This window comes from Hyla sarda, chromosome 3 (assembly GCF_029499605.1).
Source record: "Hyla sarda isolate aHylSar1 chromosome 3, aHylSar1.hap1, whole genome shotgun sequence".
Taxonomy (NCBI): domain Eukaryota; kingdom Metazoa; phylum Chordata; class Amphibia; order Anura; family Hylidae; genus Hyla; species Hyla sarda.
Window position 1 is genome coordinate 273,866,209 of NC_079191.1, and position 26,129 is coordinate 273,892,337.

Here is a 26,129-nt window from a genome sequence, read left to right on the forward strand (position 1 = left end):
TGATGACAAAGGCCGCAGTGGTCTTCAACCTGCGGACCTCCAGAGGTTTCAAAACTACAACTCCCAGCATGCCCGGGTTGTAGTTTTGCAACATCTGGAGGTCCGCAGGTTAAAGACCACTGATGAAGGGATTGACAGGCGGAGAGTTCACTCGAGTATAAGCCAAGGGGGGCGTTTTCGGCACGAAAAATCGTGCTGAAAAACTCGGCTTGTATTCGAGTATATACGGTATATATTCAGGGGCATTTATCAAAAGTGAACTTGGTTTTTGTTCACTTTAGATCAAGAAAAGTTGTGTGGAAAGTGGCGTCCCATGCGCCAAATTTATCTAATGGTTGATGGAACTTCATGAATGCCCGCTGAACTGCTCTGGTTAAATGTCGCAGAGAAGTGGCAGGCCATGTGACAATTGTATTAAAATTTGCTGTTACGCCTAGCGCTCCGGGTCCCCGCTCCTCCCCGGAGCGCTCACGGCGTCTCTCTCCCTGCAGCGCCCCGGTCAGTCCCGCTGACCGGGAGCGCTGCACTGTCATGGCCGTCGGGGATGCGATTCGCACAGCGGGACGCGCCCGCTCGCGAATCGCATCCCAGGTCACTTACCCGTCCCGGTCCCCTGCTGTCATGTGCTGGCGCGCGCGGCTCCGCTCCCTAGGGCGCGCGCGCGCCAGCTCTCTGAGACTTAAAGGGCCAGTGCACCAATGATTGGTGCCTGGCCCAATTAGCTTAATTGGCTTCCACCTGCTCCCTGGCTATATCTGATCTCCTCCCTTGCACTCCCTTGCCGGATCTTGTTGCCTTGTGCCAGTGAAAGCGTTTAGTGTGTCCAAAGCCTGTGTTACCTGAACTTCTGCTATCCATCCTGACTACGAACCTTGCCGCCTGCCCCCGACCTTCTGCTACGTCTGACCTTGCCTCTGCCTAGTCCTTCTGTCCCACGCCTTCTCAGCAGTCAGCGAGGTTGAGCCGTTGCTAGTGGATACGACCTGGTTGCTACTGCCGCTGCAAGACCATCCCGCTTTGCGGCGGGCTCTGGTGAAAACCAGTAGCCTCTTAGAACCGGTCCACTAGCACGGTCCACGCCAATCCCTCGCTGACACAGCGGATCCACAACCCGTAAGCCGAATCGTGACAGTAGATCCGGCCATGGATCCCGCTGAGGTGCCGCTGCCAAGTCTCGCTGACCTTACCACGGTGGTCGCTCAGCAATCGCAGCAAATTGCCCAACAAGGACAGCAGCTGTCGCAGTTGACACGCTACAACTAGAGTACCCCTTTAATATGTAAGGGCAGTTTAGGATGGTTAGCAAGTCACGACTATGCTTAAAGGGGTACTCCGGTGAAAACCTTTTTACTTTTAAATCAACTGGTGGCAGAAAGTTAAACAGATTTGTAAATTTCTTCTATTAAAAAATCTTAATCCTTCCTGTACTTATTAGCTACTGAATACTACAGAGGAAATTCTTTTCTTTTTGGAATGCTCTCTGATGACATCACGAGCACAGTTCTCTCTGCTGAAGTTAATATAATAATTGTTGACCTTAGTGGGATTTTAACCCAAGGCCCCAGCACTGCAATGTAGCAGTGCTTACCACTGATCCACCATGTTGCTCTTAGCATACATCTGCTATGCATCTGCTATGCATCTGCTATGCATGGTTGCTAAAATGGACAGAGATGTCAGCAGAGAGCACTGTGCTCGTGATGTCATCAGTGTTCCAAAAAGAAAGGAATTTCCTCTGTAGCATTCAGCAGCTAATAAGTACTGGAAGGATTAAGATTTTTTAATAGAAGTAATATACAAATATGTTTAACTTTCTGCCACCAGTTGATTTACAAGAAAAAAGGTTTTCACCGGAGTACCCCTTTAACTCATGTGTATGACCACCTTATGGCTGGATTTCCACTTGGCAGTTTTTTTAAAAAAACTACCCTAGCAGTTTCTGAGACAAAGCCAGATGAGATGGAAACCCAAACTAAGACAGGATTTGACTTAGGGAGGGGAGGACAGAGAGAGAATACCTGGGTACCTGCTACAGGATACTTTGGTAAATGGGGAAGTAGAAAATATATGAAAATGGCTCTGCACAGTGAGCCATTTTAGCATATAGACTCTCTGCCCTGATCCTTAGGTTATGTTCACATGCAGCTAAAATGCTCCGGATTTATGGACAGAAATTCCACAGCCGAATATAGTACCAGCAAAGTTAATGATATCTTAACAATCTCAAACGCACATTGTGGAAATGTAATACCTGGATTTAATACCTGTGTTGTAGGTTTTGCTGTGGATTAACTTCATTTAAGTTAAAAAATAAACTACAAGACTCCCTTTGGCAATCCCCTGATGAAGCCATGGCAAAACCTCCTTGGTCCCGCTGTCAGTCTCTGTCTACTGGCCTTCAGTGATGAAGTGTGGTATTGACTCGTAACTGCTGCCACTAATGACACAAGGATCGACATACCATGGTAGTAGAGGAGCGCAGACTGGCAAAGGACTGTGGAAGTCTCAGCACGGGAGCACCAGGGTATTGGTAATAATTGCTTACCAGATTTCATAAGGAACTGCATGTTCTTTAATCCACAAGGAAACAAATTCAAATTTGTCTAGAAGACTACAGTTATCCATGTCGGAAACACTCGTCAAGAATAAACATTGCATAATAATACGAGCAAATGAGAGCAAATGTCTCCAGACTTGATGTGGATGGATCAGTCTGTCCATAAGGAATAGAACCAGTTATGTGGGTAATGTTTAACCACAGAACCCCCCAGATTCAATCTTTATGACTGCGCTGCAGAAGAAACCAAGATAACAAAGTATTCATTTGCTAATATATTAGTGCTATGTCATTTTTACTCAGAAATCCTATCCAGGTTCTTGTCTGGTCTAGGACTACGTAAAAGAAAATCGGTTTAGACTGGCAGTCCTGTCTAGTAGATCTGTTATATTAGTCATTATAAAGGCCATTCACAGGCGTATGCTTCATGTTAGCCCAAATAACTTGCATGCAACCATCACTTACCATATGCTTATTGACTTCGGTAGTGAATAATAAACTGCATTATTTCCAGTTACACTCTGCACGCCATGAATAGACAAAGCGTGAAGACTGTCTAACAATGACACTTCAGCTGCGGCTAAAGTAATCGCATTACAAGATGTACAGTGCAGTCAATGGACAATTCATTTTAAAGGGCATAGGCGAGTCTCAAAAATGTTCAATGAACAACATGCCATTCACAAATAGGGGGTCAATCTTCAGTGCTTTCTGCTCCACCCCAATAATTGTTGGAAGCAGAAGAACGCAAATGAACGAGGCAGAAAAACCTGTTGGCGGTAAAGGACGTCTGTACCCGGAAAGAATGTACATAGAGGGTTCACACACTCTGTCAGAAGTGACAGCTTCTTGAAGAGTAAAGCTCATTTACATTTGAACACTTTGAAGGAGCCTTAAATCTCCCAGCAGTAGTCACATTTGTCAAACACAAAGTAAACATAGTATTAAAGGGGTTGCCAAGGATTACAATACAGGGTCTGTGTTTTTTCCCCCAAAGCAGCGTGCCTCTTGTCCATGGGCTATTATCAGTCAAATTCTTCTGTCCCCAGTTAAAGGGGTTATTCAGGGATAGAAAGACAGAGCTAATTTCTTACAAAAACAACACCGCTCTGTCCTCTGGTTGTGTGTGGTATTACAACTTGGCTCCAATTTCCTCAATGGAGCCGAGCTGCAATACCACACACAGCCTGAGAACAGAGTTAGCACTGTTTTTGGAAGAGATTAGATCTGTGTGGATAACCACTTTAAACCGTGAGCTTGGTGGTCAGCATTCAGGAAGCTGCTACTTCATCATAGTCAGCAATAACTTGTTCAGCTTTTTAACTTTTACCTTTTACTGTTTTTTTTCTTTTTGTGTGTGTGTGCATTTTTTATAATTATTTCTCAAATGGCTAAAACTGCACCAGCAGCCCCAGTTACAGGGGAAAGAACCCAGTGTTCATCTAGTTCATGCCTTAGGCTGCATTCACACAGCCATCTAGACCCGTCCCGTTCTTCTCCCGTCAAGAATAAAAACGGACTTTAAAAAAAAACGGACAATAACGGATGCAAACTGATGTTATCCATTTGGATCCATTTGGATCCATTATTGTTCAGTTAATAAAAAAGGAAATTTTTTTTTGTTCTGAGCATGCTCAGAAGTAAAAACGGATCAAAAACCGATTGAAAAAAATGGATGCAAACGGATAACATTAATGGCTCATCCGTTTTCCATAGACTTCAATTTACTGTATCTGTTTTTTCTTCCGTTTTTTTGAAGGGAGAAAAAATACTGCATACACCGTCTTTTCTCCTGTAAAAAAAAAATACGGAAATGAGCGCAGACGGGTGCAAACGGATGTGAAAGGATTGTAAAAAAATCCCATTGAGATTCGGGATTCGTTTACAACCGTTTGTAATCCGTTTACAAACAGCAACAACGGAACCTAAATGGGGAAGAAAACGGGGACAGACGGCCGTGTGAACGCACCCTTATTTGTATGATAGAAGTAACCAGCCTTCCTGGCCTGATCTCACTTTTCTTCTATTCTGCTCAAGCTTTATTTGCCATTAGATGACTACACAACTAGTAATAGGTTACCTAATATACCGTATTTCTTTTTGGCTTTATATTTGGCAAGATGTTCTAGAAAGAAACCATGCAGTTAGGGGTTACTGAGAGAACAATGACACAAACTCACACTCCACAGGGAAAAGGAAGAAAACTAAACCCCCACATGAATAAACACAACTTGAATAGTAAACAGGGATTTATGTACAAACTAAAATACAATGAGCCACTTCATAAGAGCCCCGATCCAACCCAGGGCTGATGAGGCCGTGCTTCTTCATATTACATTTATAGAAAGAAAGCAAAGTACCACACAAAATTGTACCGTATGTATGTGCCTTTAGAATTGCTTAGTGCTGTACTTGTATTGCTATGCTATGTTTGTACTGTGTGATTATGTAACTTAAAGTCTGTACACCTGCCAACCTACAATGGTAAATCGCTGACCGACTGCAACACACAGAAGTTCCGCCATACCCCATGAGTAATAAGCACCAGAAATAAGGTTTGCCAATGCAAGAAGAGGTGGTGTTGGCTAATATTCTAGCCTGGGAGTAAAGCTTCTGTAGACATTAGTTAAAAGTCATCTAACTTTGGAGGGACCAGCCAAACATTTAAAGGAGTACTCCAGCGCGCACTTTTTTCCTTTTATCCCATCCGGGCTGCAAAATAAAAGAAAACACACTTTCTCTTACCTGCCAACGAGCCCCCGGAGCTCCGGTACCCTCCGGTACAGGTGTTCGGTCCCCGGGCTGTATTCTTCTTACTTCCTGTTAGCCCGGCACGTCACACGGAGCTTCAGCCTATCACCGGCCGCAGCGATGTCCCGCCTCGGCCGGTGATAGGCTGAAGCTCCGTGTGACGTGCCGGGCTAACAGGAAGTAAGAAGAATACAGCCCGGGGACCGAACACCTGTACCGGAGTGTACCGGAGCTCCGGGGGCTCGTTGGCAGGTAAGAGAAAGTGTGTTTTCTTTTATTTTGCAGCCCTGACAGGATAAAAGGAAAAAAGTGCGCTCCGGAGTACTCCTTTAATGTGTATGGAGATCTTTTAAATCTCCCCTCGACATATGATGACAGGAAGATAAGGATTGGGCATGTTGGATTTCATCTGCTAGTCAGTTTTATTTTTTGGGGTGATAAGCAGCTTGATTCACTTCTCCACACTCAACAAACAAATGTTCATGTGTATTGGGTTAATGGGAGAGAAAGCGGTCTAACGGACAGCTATTGGAGATGTATGGGCACCTTTTGTCGTCTGTATACAGACTGTATATTTATAAGAGTTTGCAGGTTCCCCAACTGTTTGATGAAAAGTTCTGCAACTTTTAGGTTATGTATGCTCCAGACTTGCAGTAGAGCACTGTGCAGAACTGTTTTTGAATCCTGCTCCCGCTGGATTTCTGACCTTTACCGCCCACTCCCACAAGGGGTGTGTTCAGGGCTGGTGCAAGGTTTTTTGCCACCCTAGGCAAAAGTTTATTTTGCTACCCCTTGACCCTGCCCATTGGCCAACCCTTTGACACGCCCCACCTTACTACTGGGGTGACACACTGTAACAATCCTACTCCTCATGTAATCTCCTTACTATTGGGGGACACACACTGTAACAACCCTCCTCCTCATGTAATTACCTTACTACATGTAATTTCTTTACTACTGGGGTGACACACTGTAACAAGCCGCCTCCTCATGTAATCTCCTTACTACTGGGATGACACACTGTAACAACCCTCCTCCTCATCTAATTACCTTACTACATGTAATCTCTTTACTACTGGGGTGACACACTGTAACAAGCCGCATCCTCATGTAATCTCTTTACTATTGCGGTGACACACTGTAAAATCCTCCTCCTCATGTATCGCCTTACTAGTGGGATGACACACTGTAACAAGCCTCCTTCTCATGTAATCTCCTTACTTCTGGGGTGACACACTGTAATAACCTCCTCCTCGTGTAATCTTCTTACTTCTTGGGTTAAACACTGTAACAAACCTCCTCCTCATGTAATCTACTTACTACTGGGGTGACACACAAGCACCCACCGACTGTCAGTAGTGCCATCATTGTCCTCTATAGCCCGAGCGTTTGCGGAGGGGCGGAGACAGAGTTGTAATGTCATGAGGCAGAGGACACCAGCGATCATGCCTGTCTTCCTCTGAGAAGCATGTTGCCCCTAAAAGCAGTACTCCTCTGAGGCGGACAGACATGATCGCTCAGGAGAGGCGAGGGGGTTGGGGCGGATGTATGGAGGCGCACACGATGTCAGGATGCTGGATGGACGTTACCTGCCTGTCTGCCTCAGAGCTGGCACTGCGTTCCTCCCACCCGCAACAACTTCATTACCATCTGTTACCACAAGTTTGTTATTGGGTCCTGCAGGACCTGTGGCATCCCAATCCCGTTGCAGGTCTCTAACTTGCAGTATGGTGGTACAAATTCTGACAGTAGCCTTAATGACAGGGTATGTACGCCAACGTCTTCTGTGTACACTATATGTTGCCCTATATGTTTCCATATACTGAGAGCCAGCAGAGATTCTGTACACATCAGCCAATGTACAGAATAAGGGCACAGCCACCATTCAGGTGCTAGGTGGAATTGGTGGCAGTTCCAGCCATTGAAACCCCTAGACAGTAAAACCCACAGGTATTTTGTGACAGCTCTCCACAAATCTATGTGAGAAAGTCACATTTATACAAAGGTTCCCTAAACAATTGGAGGAAAAATAAAATTGTACTTGTGTGACGAAATTGTAATGATTTAGCCAAGACTACATCTTGCCAAAATAGCTTGATGTATGATCCAGCCATCGATGCCTCGCTGCCAATATAAACAGAAGAAATCATTGTCACATGTCTAAAGCGGTATAATGTTTCAGGAACACGCCGTTAACCTGTACCGAAAGTAAATACAGGAACACAAAATACACAAAGCAATCTCCCGATCATCTCAAGCATACAGTACATGCAGTTAATACTCCAAGTATATTTATTTACACTTCGTAAAGTGTACACATCTGTTGGCCTATACTAATATATCAGTCCATTGCATAAACAGCCATTCCCTAATATACCCCTATTAACAGAATGACTCCAACTGCAGGAAGGAGCTTTCCAAAAAAAAGAATAAATAGCAGAACCGATCTTTATGTAAGCTCTATTCTCCATTGCAATGCTTCATAACGAAAAGCTTAGAAACAGACTACTCCCCTAAAACCCTTTATATTAATGCTTGTGTGTAGGACCTCCTATTTTATTACATTTACTATATAACAACAAGAAAAAGCCAACTTCAATGTATTAACCGTAATGGTGTCACTGCATACACTGATTCCTAAAGGGGGCCTCACTAAGGCAAAGGGGCACTTTATTTTAAACCTTAAAGGAGTTATCCAGGAAAAAACTTTTTTTTATATATCAACTGGCTCCAGAAAGTTAAACAGATTTGTAATTACTTCTATTAAAAAAATCGCAATCCTTTCAGTACTTATGAGCTTCTGAAGTTAAGGTTGTTCTTTTCAGTCTAAGTGCTCTCTGATGACACCTGTCTCGGGAAACGCCCAGTTTAGAAGCAAATCCCCATAGCAAGCCTCTTCTAAACTGGGCGTTTCCCGAGACAGGTGTCATCAGAGAGCACTTAGACCGAAAAGAACAACCTTAACTTCAGAAGCTCATAAGTACTGAAAGGATTAAGATTTTTTAATAGAAGTAATTTACAAATCTGTTCTGGAGCCAGTTGATATATATAAAAAAAAAAGTTTTTGCATGGAATACCCCTTTAAAAATAGGAGTTACAACAGCCAGATAGCTCAGCTCATTTTAGGGCAGACAATAAGTTAGGATGGGTTCAAATCTAGAGGGAACCTACCTACCTACTTTGGCATCTACTTTCCTAATGGGGAACCTACCTACCTACTAGGGGGACACTATCAATTTAGTGGAGAAATCTTCCTTCTGAAAGGGGAGAAGCTAGCTAGTGGGGAAAGATTCCTACGTAAAGGCTATGTTCACATGGGGGAATTTCAGTTCTGAATTCCGCCGAAGAGTTCCGCAGAAATGTAAAGCCCATTACATTTAATGGCATTTCGCTGTCCTATTCACAATGCGGAATTCCGCTTCAGAAATTCTGCATTCAGCAAAATTTAAAACCTGTCTTTAAATTTTGTGGAATTGCGGGCGGAATCTCATTGAACCCATTTGGCCTTAATTTCAGCAGAATTCTGTGTTTAGAGAACACAGAAATGGCACCTAAATTCCGCCGCAATTCTGCTGGAATTCCGCAATTCTGCTGTAATTTGCTGTGTGCAAATTGTGCAGAATGGCAGATTTTCTACCATGTCAACATAGCCTTACTGGGGGAAATTACCTACCTACTGGAGGACCTACACAACTTTCAGGGAAAATATCTTACCTATTGGGATACCTACCTACTGGGAAAAAGTACCTACTGTGGGGAAGTCCCTATCTACTGTGGTGAACACCTGTTAAAGGTGCATTCACATGCTAGTAGCTAGCAGCGAGTTTCCCGCTGCGGGAAACCCACTGTGAGTTACGCTACCATTGATTTAAATGGCTCTGCGGACAGTCCGCAAATCTGACACTATTGCGGACTCAAAGGAACCCGGCTCACGGCGCTGATCGACCAGACAGGAAGATATACTTAAAAGAGGATTTATTGACCAGAATGCAACGCGTTTCGCTGCGCATGCGCAGCGAAACGCGTTGCATTCTGGTCAATAAATCCTCTTTTAAGCATATCTTCCTGTCTGGTCGATCAGCGCCGTGAGCCAGGTTCCTTTGAAGCCAAGTACCTACTACCACTTATACTCCGGAGGGCAGCAGACGACCTTTTTCTACATACCTATCCCATTGTTGTGTATGTGCTTACACAACCACCCGGGGTGAGCAGTTCTAAAATATATATATTTAACCCCATGGGTCCAACAATATTATTCTATGGAGCGCTTACTTCCTTGTCTCTACTATTGCGGACTGTCTGTGGACCCATTCAAATCAATGGTAGTGTAATTCGCAGCAGGTTTCCTGCAGCGGGAAACTCACTAATAGTGTGTGAACGCACCCTAATACTGGAAAGGCTCCAAGGCCTTTTCCTTGATATGCAGTATTCCTGCAGGGGAAATGTAGTATTAAATTCCAACTACACCGTTAACCATGTAATAACTGGCGTCATTAAGTGCATCAAAGTTGTTCTTTTTAATGTGTCTTCATTCTGGCTCACATAAGGTCTTTTGTATTTAACCCCTCCATGTCCTATGTGATGTCTATGGTTCATATGGAAAGGAGTTGTCAAGATGGGACAAACCCTTTTTATGGAATCAAATCGAGAGTCTATCTAAGGCATTGTGTGCCAACTAGGGGCCTCCAGCTGATGCAAAACTACAACTCCCTGCATGCCTGGACAGACGAAGGCTGTCCAGGCATGCTGGGCGTTGTGGTTTTGCAACAGCTGGAGGCTCCTGGTTGGGAAACACAGACCTAAGGAGTAAATTAGGCAATCGTGTAAGGTTATGAGAGAGACTGTAGGGTTCTTCAATTGAATAATGATAGGAACTCTCACAAATGGAACTCTCAGGTAATGGTTACAGACATTATAGGGGGGGGTCTGATGCCTATGTGTACAATATCATTTGATGTTTATTCTAAGCAATACTGAACTGTTTTTTTTTTAAATCACAAAGAGATATTACTAAGGAATTCCATACCTGGTAACATTGCAATGGGCAATGTAACAATTATCATCAGTACCTTCCTGGTTCCTTACAATATTAGGGTATATTTGCTGCATATTTGCTGCTGCGTATTTTATTTTCTCTGTTGAAGTCAATGGTTAGGAAAATACGCAGCACCAAATACGCAGCAAATATGCAGCAAAATACGCCATGTGGGAACGTACCCTTACACAAGACATAAAGAGTATAAAGAAATACCTTGTAAGGGAGGTCTACGGAGCTCAGATGAGGCATGCTTTGTCTTTGCTCGCTTTTTCTTCTTTGCTCTCCAGAAGTATAGTCCCTTCATTGGCATTATCCCTATGCCCCTGCTAATGCCAAGCTTCCAGTGTGTCACTCCACAATTACCCAAAGTGCCAAAATGATCCCTAACTGCAGGGATAAGGATTGCACTAACAGGACAAAGCCGCACGCGTGGATTCTCCTTAGGGAGGTGGAGGAGGAGAAGATCAAATGTATTTTTCTTTTAAGACGAATGGGAATCAAGAAAATGAAAAGATCTGCTATGTATTTCTAAAGCACAGTAAAGACAAATAACAACAACACAGGCATAAATGCCATGTATGACCTGATACCAATGAACTGCCGGTAAGACGCCTCATTGAAACAGTCCGATCCCACTCAGTGCTGATTGCTCCATTGTGTGAATATCTCTGCTCATAATGATTGAAGCAAATTGGCTGAGATTTCATTGGAGATGTCATTAACTGACAGAAAGATTATTTAATATTACTCTTTATGGGCTGGAATGGATTGGAATAAGTTTCGGAGAAACAGGAATCATTTTACTATGCAAATTTGATAGGTTTTTAATATTCTGCAAATGAAAAGGGAACAATAGTCATTAGAATATAAGAATATATGAAGATATTTTCAGTAAGGTTAAAGCAAAGGTTACAGGTAAACTTTTAGGGACCCACACTTATTAGGCAATGGTTATCATTGCAATTCACTCTCATATCCCTGCTCTAGTTCAGTGGTTCTCAACCTTTTTCGCGACTGTACCCCCAAAGGGTGAAAGTACAGTCATGGCCGTAAATGTTGGCACCCCTGAATTTTTTCAAGAAAATGAAGTATTTCTGACAGAAAAGGATTGCAGTAACACATGTTCTGCTATACACATGTTTATTCCCTTTGTGTGTATTGGAACTAAACCAAAAAAGGGAGGATAAAAAGCAAATTGGACATAATGTCACACCAAACACCAAAAATGGTCTGGACAAAATTATTGGAACCCTTTCAAAATTGTGGAAAAAGAAGATTGTTTCAAACATGTGATGCTCCTTTAAACTCACCTGGGGCAAGTAACAGGTGTGGACAATATAAAAATCACACCTGAAAGCAGATAAAAAGGAGATAAGTTCACTTAGTCTTTGCATTGTGTGTCTGGGTGTGCCACACTAAGCATGGACAACAGAAAGAGGAGTAGAGAACTGTCTGAGGACTTGAGTACTGTCGACTTCACTGAGGTCGACGCCACGCACATTAGCCGCTCTCACAGAGCGACAATGCCAGGGCCCGTTTGGGAGATCGTGGGGGGTCACATCGATCGGACCCCCCTGCGATCAAACACTTATCCCCTATCCTGTGGATAGGGGATAAGTTATCATCGCAGATGTCCTTTAAATCAGTCATAACATTAAATCCACTCGTGGCTAAAGTGAATACAGTTGATGATCCCATGAGATTGTCTCCAGACAAGCGGTGGGATATATCAGGCAGCAAGTGTCACTTCTTAAAATTGTGTAAGAAGCAGAAAAAATATTAGAAGTCCAAGAAACTGAGAAACTTTATGACAGACCAAATAGTGATGGCTAGACAACTGGGTAAGATAACAGCCGGGTGTTTCTGATATGCAGTGGTGAGAACCTATTAAAACTGATCCATAGAGGATAACTGGTGAACCGACAACAGGGTCATGAGACCCTATGGCTCACTGATGCTTTCAAGTAAAAGTTGGCTTGGATAGCAAGGTTTCAGAACATAACTAGGTCACAGTGCCTATGTTGACCCATTTTCACTGAAGTTAATGCCCACAATGAGCTTGTGAGCATCGGAACTAAACCAATGGAAAAGCTGGCCTGGTCTGATGAATCAGGTTTTCTTTGACAGATGCATGTACCACACCATGTTGCTCGATGTGAAGAAACCAAGCTGGTAAGGCAGTGTAAGGCTTTGGACAATGTTCTGCTGGGAAACCTTGGTCCTCACAATGACGTGATTTAGCAGGATACTGTCCCAGCCAAACCACAAATACTGTTCAAGATTAATTTGAGCAACATGACAAAGAGTTCAAGGTGTTGACATGGCCTCCAAATTACCCAACTTCAGTCCTATCAAGGATCTGTGGGATGTTCTGATAAAACAAGTCCGATCCATAAAGGCCCAATCTCACAATTTATAGGACTTACAGAATCTGCTTCTACATCTTGGTGCCAGATCATAGGACTTATTTCATTTACATGATTATACAGGTGTTCCTGCTTTTGTGGGGCACTCTACTGGCCATGTTTATAGTATCTCGGAAAGTGTTGCCAAAGTAGGCAAAGACAAACATGATTTATGTACAGTACATACACCCATGTGACACATCCTTAAAGCATTCTTCTACAAACACTTACACTACAACTCCCATCCGGTAATTTTAGTTTCATAATGCTGGATTGCATAGTTCTCCCCTAAATGTGTGATTTCCTTTTTTATTTTTTATTTTTTTTTAGCTAACACGTTTCAGGTTGCATCTTTAAAAAAAAACTTCTTTTTTTTTCAGCAGGCTGTTTCACAAATATACTGTACTAAGTAATAGTTTAAAGCACCCAAGGGGTTAATGCCAGATTGACACAAATGCCGCGAAACAGTCCCTTGGCTGTGTTAGTGGTGCCCCTTCAATATAGGCAATGTTACCATGGCGACAGAGCCACGCTGTCTGGGTTTCGGAATGGTTTAAATTAAGAAGCATACCAATGAGAAGCATTCTGTTGCTGCAGAAATATTTAGAGGAGCCGAGCTGCAGATGAACTCATTTGTTTTACAATGAAATATATATTTCTTTGCTTGGGCAGAAAGAATGGATTTTTACCAATGTTATTTCATGATGGGAATTTAATGGTGAACATTACATAATATCAATGCTATTTCTAGCATTCTTTATAGCTTAGCATTTATTGTAATTTAACATATAGTATAGGAAAAAGCTAATAAATAGCCTATTCTTGCCTGTCAATTTCCTTCTGGAGGATTTAGTCATGGTTTTTTAAGACTAAATCCTCTGCCAAAACTTCCATATATAATAACGGTAGACGCTAAAGTATGGTTTTATAGCTATATCTTGGTTAGAGTGTGTTATAAACATCGGGAGCCAGGACCCCAGTAAAATTGTGGAAATATGAAGAAAATGATTAAAAAGCTGTAAAAGTATTAGTCCCGGGCTACATCATGACTTCACACAACTTTCTGCAAGACTGGCAAAACTGTAGTGAACAGTGCCTTCCATCAGCTTTATAATCCCAACTACATGTATTTTCGCATGTGCTGTAACATAGGATTGTTTAATGGATAAGGAAACTATGGGGGGAAATTAATCAAGGCTTGCATGCCAGTTTTCGGGATTTAAAAAGTTAAAAAGATACCCAAATACAGATTTACAGATTTGTAAATCACTTCTATAAAAAAAATCTTAATCCTTTCAGTACTTATGAGCTTCTGAAGTTAAGGTTGTTCTTTTCTGTCTAAGTGCTCTCTGATGACACGTGTCTCGGGAACCTCCCAGTTTAGAAGAGGTTTGCTATGGGGATTTGCTTCTAAACTGGGTGGTTTCCGAGACACGTGTCAACAGAGAGCACTTAGACAGAAAAGAACAACCTTAACTTCAGAAGCTCATAAGTACTGAAAGGATTAAGATTTTTTAATGGAAGTAATTTACAAATCTGTTAAACTTTCTGGAGCCAGTTGATATATAAAAAAAAGTTTTTCCCTGGATAACCCCTTTAAAAAAAAACTTTGTGCATGCACCATTTTGCTAATTTTTTTTAAACTTTACTGTGGTTTGCACAAACAATGTTCAACTTTTTTCACACTTATTCACTATTGTACTGTGTAGTGCTATTTTAATACAATTTTCTGAAACGGGAATACCCCTTTAACATGAAGATTTATACTGTCTAAATCACTCCTCACTATGTAATCGTGACAGGCAGATCAGAATAATATGTTATGTAACCTGACGGAGCAGCTGCTGTACTTCCAGTTCTATACTGTGCTTGCTGCCTACATATGTTTAACACCTGTGATTAGAGGGTGGAACCAAGCGATAAGGCAGATTACATCACAGACCTGTTCTGCCGCTGCCAGCCATACACTTACAACAATAAGCTTTTGTGTGCTAGAAGACGTGTGCATTACGACACAATATGTATTTATAACAGGCGCAGCCTCATACAAACCAGAGATTGTCTTGTCACACACAGTGTCTTGTCATCAGCCGGATGCAGATATCTCTTCCTGTATTGTTTATTATTCTCATAGGTCTGCACTGGAGAATTTTACCAGGTAAAAAAGATCTAGTATTATGGGGTTTCAGTCCCCTTTGAAAAATTGAGCAGGGTCAGGGAATGGCTTGAAAAATAAAATAAAACATATTCCAGTCTGAAAGCTGTTCATATAGAGAAGCAAACAGCCTGGTACAAGACCAGTCGCATGCTTTCAATTCGTTATGTGGCCGTAATAAATGGGAGCACCCGAGAGGTCTGCGGTGCCAACGTTGAGAAAAGCAATCCAATATACAGTAAAGAGAAATGGCAATGTAGCACTCACCCTCCGGTAGATGAATAAAGAAGCCTTTATTTTAGCATCGCACAACAGCACAGGACATCCAGGACATGAAGAACAGGTTCACCGCGGCAAGAGTGCTACATTACATCTCTTTACAGTATATCCAGTATGACAGCTGTCAACAGAATTTCCTGACATTGTCCTTAGGCCACACTGTAGCCACTAGGATACACACCAATTGGTCATAAGAATAAAACAACCTGCCTAATATTGAGTAGATAACACCCTTGCATGCGACAAAACAGCTTTGACCCATACAGGGATGGACTCTGTAGGATACCTTAAGGTGTTCTGTTATCTGGCAACAGGATGTTAGCGGCAGATCCTCTAAGTCCTGTAAGTTGTGAGGTTGGGCCCCATAGACCAGACTTGTTTTTCAAGAACATCCCACGGATGCTTGACCAGATTGAGGTCTGGATAACATGTTCACCACATTGAACTCTGTGTCATTCCTTAACAGGTTTTAAAGTGTGTCAGGGTACAATATCCTGACATTGATCATTACTGTAGTCATCAACGGGTGCACTTTGTATGCAACAGTGTATTGGTATAGTGTGTGTCAAAGTAACATCCACGTCATGGCATCTGGCCATCCAATGATGTACAAGAAAATGATATTCATAAGACAAGGCCAGCTTCTTGTATTGCTCCATGGTCCAGTTCTGGTACTCATGTGTCTACTATAAGAACTAGACATGGCTGTCCTGACCAGTTTGTGCCTATGCAGGTCCATACGCAGCAAGCTGCAATACACTTGTGTGTTGTAACACCTTTCTATCGTAGTTGGAACTAGCTTTTTCAGCAATTTGCGTAACAGCAGCTCTTCATCGGGACTGACCCAGATATAATAGCATTTTCCACCAATACACTGGACAGTCAACCAGCCCTGCTGAAATCAGCCAACTTTAATCTAATGTAAGTAAGTGTAAGAAAATGCTCCGAACACTGTTTTCGCGCTGCGGGGGTCGGCCACTCCCCTCGTGAAGTCATGGTCAGGGGAGTGGCCTACCCCCACAGCGCTAATACAGTGTTCAGAGCATTTACATCTGAACGCTGGCCAGTGGAATACCCCTTTAAGACAGGTAAAATAAGTCCTGTATATACTGTATTTATCCAGGTCCTGGACCTAAGAGATGAACAACAGTACAAATATCCGCTATAGCCTGTGGAAAGTGAGGTCAGATTGGATAGTTACAAGATTATCTGAAAACCCAAGCAGATTACCAGCTAGTTTTAGGACGGCAGCTAATAGTTTAACAAGAAGACGAGAGACATCACAGTCTGTTCTGTCTGCAGGTTAATATTTACTTCTTATAGTACGCTGGAATGTAAATGTAAATTGTATCACATAACAAAAGCAGACTAAGACATTAGAAGAACCCTGAAGCTGTGTGGTCTGCCAACCTGTTTCAGATATGCTGCCATGTGCTGTCTAGACAAACATACACTCAGGCATAGATAATACAGCAATATGCCCCCTGTGTACATATAGGCCTTACTATCATAACTGTGTAAAAGAGAATTAACATACAAATCATTGGAACTAAACAAACACAACTAAAATACATGTTGACCTGAAAATCCCCCTGTTCTATATAAATAACTGAAACCAGTTTGCTTCTGTTTTTCATCAGGACAATTTTGTGATGTAAAATGACAAAGTTCAGACTGACTTTTATTTTGTTTACAGATATAATTTTACAGTGTGCATATCACAGCAGAATAAGGTTTTTTTTCAGTCTTATTTTTACCTTTACATGTACATCTTCAATCCTTAAAGCAATTAAAACCTTCTAAGATGTAGAGTGGCAGCCGCTGTATCTTCAGAAGAATATGTAAAGTATATACGTATATGCCGACCTCAATATAAACCGAGGCACCAAATTTCACCACAAAAAAATGGGAAAACCTATTGACTCGAGTATAAGCCTAGGGTGGGAAATGCTGCCATAGGCTATATCAGGGCATTCTGGGTGTTGCAGTTACTAACTACAATGCCCAGCATGCCCTTATACAGTCTATGGCTCTGCAGCTGACCCAATACTACAACTCCCAACATGTTGCACTATATAGTATTACAGAATAGGTTATGGAGCAACATGCTGGTGGTTGTAGTTTTGGGTCACCTACAGAGCTATAGGCTGTATCAAGGCATGCTGGGCAATCAGTTACTAAATATAACGCTCATCATGCCCTGACACAGCCTATGCAGCTGGCCCAAACGTAAAACTCGTGTTGTACCATATTCATATTTTTAAATCAAACGTTTTCAGAAAACTTTTCACCCCCTTACTCATTAAATGGTACTGTGTGGTGGCTACGGCAGCCTGGAAATCTGCTGCGTCTGTTACCTGAAGGCCCTGTGACATTAAAGGGCCCTGCACAATGCATGGAGTGGATGAGCAAGTAATTGGAGGAGGTGTTTACGGACCTACCAAATCTATTTCTGTGCCTCTTCGCCGAAGGCAAAGAGCAGCCTGGCGGCGGCACCTCGTTCGAGTATAAGTCGAAGGGGGGCTTTTTCAGCATAAAAATGTGCTGAAAAACTCGATTATACACAAGTATATACGGTATGTTATATCTATGGGGAGAGGGGGATAGGTGGCTGCCTGATAAAACTAATAGCCCTTATCTCTATGTCGCCAGTTAGCTTGAAATCTAACCTCTATGATCTTTCTTTTCTCTCTTTTAACCTAATATGAGATCTCAAGGGAGATTTACGCTATCACTATAAGGTTTAAGATTATTAGGCTGGGTTCACATATGTCTGGCATCCGACATAGGTGAACTCAGCCTAAATCTAGATGCAACTGATGGCACAACTGATGATAAGTCATCAGTTGTATTGGATCCAGCATTTCCCTGTCCGGTGCTGTCTGGCGTGTACAACCATACGGAGTCAAAATTGAGACACTGGATGATTGTGAAATGTCTCATTTAAAGGAATGGGATCAGTTCTAGCATCAGTTTCCCTCCGGTGCACACCAAAGGGAAACTGTGCCGGACACCTGATATATGTGAACCCAGCCTTAGTAGATCTAGAAATCTCATGTCTATGTTTAAATAGCAAGTTATGGTTAGGTCTATATAAGATGGGCAGATGACTGCCTGATGTGAGCGCCAATGATGTTCAAGACAATCTATACTCGTATAAAGAGCCTTTTAGACAGGCTTATAGTCAATGCTGGATTATTCGGGTGACCATTCACTTTCATCAGTAATGGCAGCACATACCTGTTTGCATGGGAAGATGGGAAGATGGCAACAAACCATGATTTTTAAGGATGCATAATCCCAATGATCTGTTGATGAGCAAATGTTTTTTTCCAATTTTTTCCAGATTCTGGGGAAAATTTGTCCCCATAATGAGGGAAGCGCTCCACATGTGCACAGCCAGCGATTCATTCATCCTCTATGGAGCTTCCATGCACTGCTGAGTACTCAGCAATGTTCAGAAACCCTATAGACATAACATGGAATGATGGTTGCACATGTGCTCCAGTCATTGTGGTTGACATTTTAGCACGGATTAGCGGGTATCCCAGAAGTCAAACCCCTCACAAATTCACAGTTATTCTGTATCTTCTGAATAGGGGATAACATGCTAAGTAACATAGGAAAGTTTTATTAGAACAAAAAAAGTTAAATAGTTTTCCTTTATTCAGTCATAGTCAGTAGAAACCAGGGCTGAGGAGTCGGTAGATAAACATTCCGACTCCTCGACTCCGACTCCACAGCACTGGTAGAAACCAATAAGAATACAGGCCTCATGAGTCGTGTTTTCAGTACTAAATACAAAACATTACATAAAACAGATATAGGTAGCAAACAATCCATCTGGGCAGACCCCAGGAAAACATAATCCTTCAGAGAATTAATCTCTATTTTTTATTCTGCTCTGGTTAACAGAAAGCGATATGCTGCAATGTCTATCTACTCATAACGTGTATGGAAATTGGTTATCCCATAATATAGTAGAGTTCAGTAAAGGGAAATTCCAGTGTTTGCACCCTTGCTCTCAAACTCATCCTGAGAATGTTTGTATGGGGTATGTACTTGCTTCCTGTGCTTGTGTTTTGTCCAACACTTCTGAAGCTCCCTGGTAAGTTAGTTGACTTCCTATAAAACTGGCTTTGGATGGCATTTGTGGCTTTTTGGAAAATTAAATTGTGGCCCACAGGGGAGTAACTTAAAGCTTCTTTGCTCAATGCAAAATCTGTAACAAGACCTCTACCTGGTGTTTTTTTTCATGTGGCAGAGTAGTATTTGGGTCCCGGTAAGCAGGAAGACCTGTATTAGACTTCTACTTCTGCACCCCTAGAGATGCACCCATGGGGAGACCCACTGGTGGGTGGTGACAGATGTAAATGTATTCTTTACACAGTGCCATTCCAATACCATGGTATGCATAAAAAGTCAACAAAATAGACATTATTCCTGCAGTCTAGCTGCTTCATTAGGTATACAACATTAAATAGATGTGCAGTATATGGGATTTCTTCACATGTCTTGTGCACCTCCCTCTTATATGCTTTACTCGTTTGGCTGTATTGTTCTTGGAGAGGCTTCCTTTGAAGAAATAGATGAAATCAGTACACGGCTGCTATCCTCCACAAACTTCCGGTTGACTGCCCCAGCTATTGTTTGTTCTTCCTGCTAGAGATAATGCTTCTAAAATTCCTAATATTTCAAGCTCCTTTTCCCTCATGTGCTACTTTCAGTTTTTTTTTTTTTTATGTGTCAGTTTTATTTTACTTGAAAACATCTGGGGCTTGTAAAGTGATTATGTACAGTGTAATTGCTGATTAGTTATATGTTTTAAGACTTAAACCCTAATATTCTTAAGACTGCATCGATTGTGCAGACTGCAGACCTATAAATCATTGTTTAAGGGCATCACATCTCCCTATGTAAATGAAGACTTGCTGCTGACAGTGATGGAAGTGAACAGCCATATAAACAATCCGGTGATCATTCATAAGGCTGTTCACTCCCAATGATTGGCCTCTCTAAAAGGACCCTCCAATGAGTGCCAATAAACTTGTACATAGTGCCAATAAATGTGTTCACTTCTACTCGACTTTGGACGCTTTTTACCCTTGTAAGGCCTCTTTTACATATATCAGGCATCCGGCGGCCTTTACCTCTAGAGGGAAACTGATGGCCAAACTGATTCCATTCATTTGAATTGGACAGTTCACAATCATCCGGCGTCTCAGTTTGGACGTCAGATGGTTGAACTTGCCCGACCGGCACTGGACAAGGGATTGCAACTTGCTGCGTTCCCCTGTCCGGCATTCAGTAACACTGGACACCGGATGCTACACAACTGATGACATTTGATGCATCTTGTCATTAGTTGTGGCATCAGTTGCATGGAGAAATGGACTCTTATAGAAATAAGAATAAGCATACATTCTTAAATTGGCTATACACTTTAGGTATTTGTCAAGACTTTCTCTACCGACCCTTCCTCACCCGTGCTAGGCATGTATTCTGCCCTCTGATGGCAGTTTATCTCCCCAAGAACAAAATGATGCTTATTTCTTAGGTTATTTGTTCATAATACACTAGCATTCTCATAAAAAATTATTCAGATTATTATTATCTGTCAGCAGATAATATTCCATTAATTTATGAAGTTATAATCTAAAAGTGTTACAGCCTGCCAATCTACAAACTAGTACAGTGGTCCCTCAAGTTACAATATTAATTGGTTCCAGGACGACCATTGTATGTTGAAACCATTGTATGTTGAGACCAGAACTCTATGGAAACCTGGTAATTGGTTCTAAACCACCAAAATGTCATCCAAAAATAGGAAAAAGTGAGAATTAAAGAAAAATAAGTAGATAACTAATATAGATAAAGCAAATCCATACACATAAAAGTAAGAAAGATCTATGTCAGTGTTTCCCAAGCAGGAAGCCTCCAGCTGTTGCAAAACTACAACTCCCAGCATGCCCGGACAGCCAAAGGCTGTCCGGGCATGCTGGGAGTTGTAGTTTTGCGACCGCTGGAGGCACCCTGCTTGGGAAACACTGGTCTATGTAGAGGACAGGAGCTTCTTCATGGTCCTGTACAGTACAGGCAATGTCCTAAAAAGGTAACCTGGAGTCGCCCTCACCTGGTGTCCAAAGGAGCAGCAAACCCTGGCCCAGGTAAAGAGTAGTACGGAACTTGTGACACCTCCCTGTACTGTAGGGGGCACTACCAGACACCAGTCAGTGCATACGCTTCAGTAATACAGGTGTTTTACCAGTAAATTGACCATTCTGATTGGTCAGTTCTTCCGGCCATTGACACATTTCACAGATCTGGACTGTTCGTAACATTGTATGTTGAGTCTGGTTTCAACTTACAATGGTCCAGAAAAGACCATTGAATGTTGAAAATATTGTATGTTGAGGCCATTGTAAGTTAAGGGATCACTGTACTCAAAAATGAGGCAGACATTTTCATTTGCATGAATCGCAGAACATGGACTCAAATGACGTGCCCCATAATGTTATATAATATAACATATAATCATGTATTTTTCCATTAACTAACCTGATAACTGTTCTCTGACTCACTTGACATCATTCCAAACATCTACTAACACAAGTTTATCAACACATATGGCCAAATAGTTATGGTGACATATACGTTCCCTCAAAAAGTATTTCCTCCACAATGGAGGGTGCAGGCAATAATGGTTTCATTAGTCATTTTACCAAATATATCATCAGCATATGCATATGTGTAAATGTGTATTTTTAAAGGTAACTACAACGATTTGTTGGAACTTGTTCCCTGATGACTGCCTAGGGGGTAGGTGTGAATTCAGACTCTTCCCTTCTAGTAGGCTATAATTAAACTGCTATGACTTAAACAGATCCAGCTGTGCGCCATAACACCCTAATGCAATATTTACTTCATCACACGCCTTAACTTTGAAAATAAATTAATTTAATGCTCCGTAAAATTACTCTATAAGCCTGCTAGTCATAAGGGGAAAGTGTAGCAGCAGAAAAGTGTCACTTTTCGGCCTAAGACCTCACACATACATTGGAGTTTCTTTCCATAAAGAACCTTAAAGGGGTATTCCAGGAAAAAAAAACTTTTTTTATATATCAACTGGCTCCAGAAAGTTAAAAAGGAGAGCACTCTTGAGAACAATATCACCTCAGTAGAACGGTCCTCGGTGACCAATGTCAGTGTCTCCTGCGGGGTGCACATACAACAGTATAAAGTATCAAAAGTAAGTACAAAAATGAGCACGTACGCAAAGCAGAGACAATCATATGTGAAGGTAGGGTGACGGGGTGACGGGGTGCCGGGTCTCGGCATCGGCACTGGCGTGTGGTGCTCGGAGGCTACGCCGGCAGTTTCGCACGTGCAAAACTGCCGGCGTAGCCTCCGAGCGCCACACGCCAGCGCCGATGCCGAGACCCGACACCCTGTCACCGGACCTTCACATCTGATTGTCTCTGCTTTGCGGCGAGTGCACGTACGTGCTCCTTTTTGTACTTAGATTTGTAAATTACTACTATTAAAAAATCTTAATCCTTTTAGTACTTATGAGCTTCTAAAGTTAAGGTTGTTCTTTTCTGTCTAAGTGCTCTCTGATGACACGTGTCTCGGAAACCGCCCAGTTTAGAAGAGGTTTACTATGGGGATTTGCTTCTAAACTGGGCGGTTCCCGAGACACAAGTCATCAGAGAGCACTTAGGCAGAAAATAACAACCTTAACTTCAGAAGCTCATAAGTACTGAAAGGATTAAAACATTTTAATAGAAGTAATTTACAAATCTGTTTAACTTTCTGGAGCCAGTTGACTTATAAAAAAAAGTTTTTTCCTGGATAACCCCTTTTATAAGGAATTCATGGAGGGACCTTTAGTGTACACCTGCATGCCTCCAATTTGGAAGTTTTCTTATTTTCTTTTCTGTGGCGTTCTTAGCCCATACAGTACCCAACAAGCATTGTTTTGTAGCATTTTGGTGGGCACTAGGTCAGCAAACCAATGGTTCAGTCGTTATTTACCAGCATTAGTAGAGGCTGATGAGTTTGCATATTAAGAGAGAGCATGCAGGTTCAGATGACTTTCCTTTTGGGCTGGATGCTCCACTTTTTGCCAGGCCAGCAGAGCCAAAGGAACATCTGCAGTGTCAAATACAGGACTGGTGTTACCAGAAGATTGCAACAAATTAGCAATAGAGCCAAAGTCACTGAAATTCAGAAGTCAGCCATGGGTATAATGCCTACAGGCACAACTGGAAGACATGTTGAGTCACTGTTTGACTGTAGCTCCAAACCATAATAAAATGGCACATGCAAATACACCATAAACCTAGACAGTATTTCTGGGTGTAAATTGCTGAATTTTCTCATTAAATAAAAAAAATTGTGGCAGGAAAAAAAAGGCCACAGTAGCCCTGTTACATCAATTTACTATATTTAAAGGGGTACTCTGGTGGAATTTTTTTTTTTTATATATCAACTGGTGCTAGAAAGTTTGACAGATTTGTAAATTATGTGAAAAAAGGAAATGATGATGGCACTCACCATAAGTAGGATGACAGCTGTACTTTATTCCATAACCGGCAGATTACAGCATGGGGAGGAGGGGCGCGCTGGTAACACCTGGCAACACCAGTCGTGTACTTGACACTGCTGATGTTCTGCTGGCCTGGCAAAAAGTGGAGCATCCAGCCCAAAAGGAAAGTAATCTGAACCTGCATGCTCTCTTAATATGCAAACTCATCAGCCTTTACTAATGCTGGTAAATAACGACTGAACCAGTGGTTTGCTGACCTAGTGCCCACCCAACGGAGCTACCTTCAGATGGTTACTTAGGCAAACCACACCCTGGCATCACGAACATTTAGGGGTTAATACCATCTGCCCCTGGGCTACAACATCTGCCCCATACACCTCACATAGCACCCCCGTGGCACACCATATAGGTTTATCCCAGGCAGGTTTACATTCACTTAATGTGGATTTACCAACTACATCTGCTGGAAGTTTGTTCCAAGTATCTACTACATTTTCAGGAAAATAAAATATGTTCTGACATTGCTTCTGCTCTCCCCCTAATAACCTCAGAGTGTGTTCCCTGTATTAAAAACACTTCCCTCCTAAACCTTATTTAGATCTTTAATCCATTTTAAGATGTAAACATAGTCAAATAATGAAGAAAATAATCTTAGTATCTGAACAAAAGAAATTTGGTTAAGCAAAAACCAGCTATAAAGAAAAACATCTATGCACCAAACACATGATAACCCTAACACAGTATCTGGCTTTCATTGTGAATTTCCTTTGTACGCTTCATTAGCGAGGCCTGAACATATCAAATGACCCCACACTTGTGTCTCCCTGCTAAGTTACTGAATAACCTCCTCACCCCTCAGACATCCCAGACAATTCTCTTCCCTGTAAAGAGGGCGTAATAATGCACTTGTCTCAGGTCGCCACACTCATGGGTGGGGGGAGGTTGGGGGTAGGGATGTGGTGACACATTTGAATCACAAATAAACATTACAATAAATGAGTCTGAAACATTATCCTTTCACGTTGGGGGAGTGAGGATTAAAATAGCTTTTCCAAAACATAAAAAGCACATAATAAAACATGGAAATGAAAATGTATGTCTTTGTAGATACATATATATATATATTATTTTTTTATTCATTTTGTAAAAAATAATAATTAAATAAATAGTAATAAATAAATAAATAAAATGAGTGCAAAAGTGTCTATAGCCTTAAACTAGAAATATAGTTGTCATTATAGGATGAACCATTTAATTTTCACAAGGTGGACTATGTAGAGGAAGTTTATCTGGCACAAGAGCTGCCGTATGCTGTATATTACGACAACCCAGCAATAGAAATGAATGGCGGCACTCACCAAATCTTCATATTCTTTTCTTTATTAAGTAATACTTGTGAGTATTACTCAATAAAGAAGAAAATATGAAGATTTGGTGAGTGCCGCCGTTCATTTCTATTGCTGGACTGCTAAGGCATGTTCACACTGCAATGCAGTGTGTATGAGACTTCTGTGAGACACGTTCGCACTGAGTTATTTCAGCAGCGGACAATTCCGCCGCTGAAATTGTTCCGCACAGAGAAGGAACTCAATCATTCTTTGTGCGGAATTCCGTGAGCACTGCATAGCCGGTTCTACCGTCAAAGTATTTTTGGTGGCCGCCAGACGGAAACTCCGCCTTCCTCACTATTAGAGCAACTTTTAGCATACTATGAGCATCATCTCTGAAAATGGTGGTACACATCTTTTTTCAATTGCATTACTATGAATATTATGACAGCCACTTACAGCCAATTTTTGTTTTGTGATCATAATTTCGAAATGAATAATGAATATGTTCTAAATATTTATAATGCTGATATTATGGGGAATATAGGAGTTATCAATGAAAACTAAAAGTGAGCAGGGGAGCATCAATATGGATGTACATCTGCTAAACACGTTTCTAGCTTCTATTCACAAAATCTTCATGTAAGAAACCAGAGACTTGTCATGCTACACCTGTTGCCCCTCACGGTTTCCTGGAGAAAATAAATGTCTTGGCTTCATGGAAATCAGTGAATGGCTTTACTGTGTGTGCCAGTTCAGGCAGGAAGCAGCCGCACACTCCGGTAGCAATGGTTCTGATTGCCCCTAAAAACAGGCAACATTGTTCTCATCTGAATTATATCTAAATACTTCCAGCTTGGCGGCTTTGTATGGTCTATAGTTATTCCTACACACGGCTCATGTCATGACATTGAAATTGTCTAGTTCAATGTATGACTCCATAATTTCATGAGGAAAGCTTCTGCAAAGAAACGCTGCACGTGTCGCGTTACTCTGTATAACACAACTGTTTGATGCCGATATGGTGAAAGTGAAATGCTAGATGTAAACATGTACTTCACGTCATAT

The 26,129-nt window shown here is 41.8% G+C and overlaps 1 protein-coding gene across 7 annotated transcripts in view; it reads right to left on the minus strand.

Moving 5' to 3' along the window:
• NHSL1 (NHS like 1) overlaps positions 1 to 26,129 on the minus strand; it is a 208,346-nt gene that overhangs the window by 143,433 nt on the left and 38,784 nt on the right. The window contains exon 1 of one of the 7 annotated variants that reach the window (XM_056566668.1): positions 10,560 to 10,927. The exons of the other annotated variants lie outside the window; for them this stretch is intronic. Coding sequence (XP_056422643.1) covers positions 10,560 to 10,656 — 97 coding nt within the window. The 5' untranslated portion in view covers positions 10,657 to 10,927. Of the gene's footprint in view, positions 1 to 10,559; positions 10,928 to 26,129 lie in introns of those variants that run through there. 7 annotated transcript variants of the gene reach the window in all.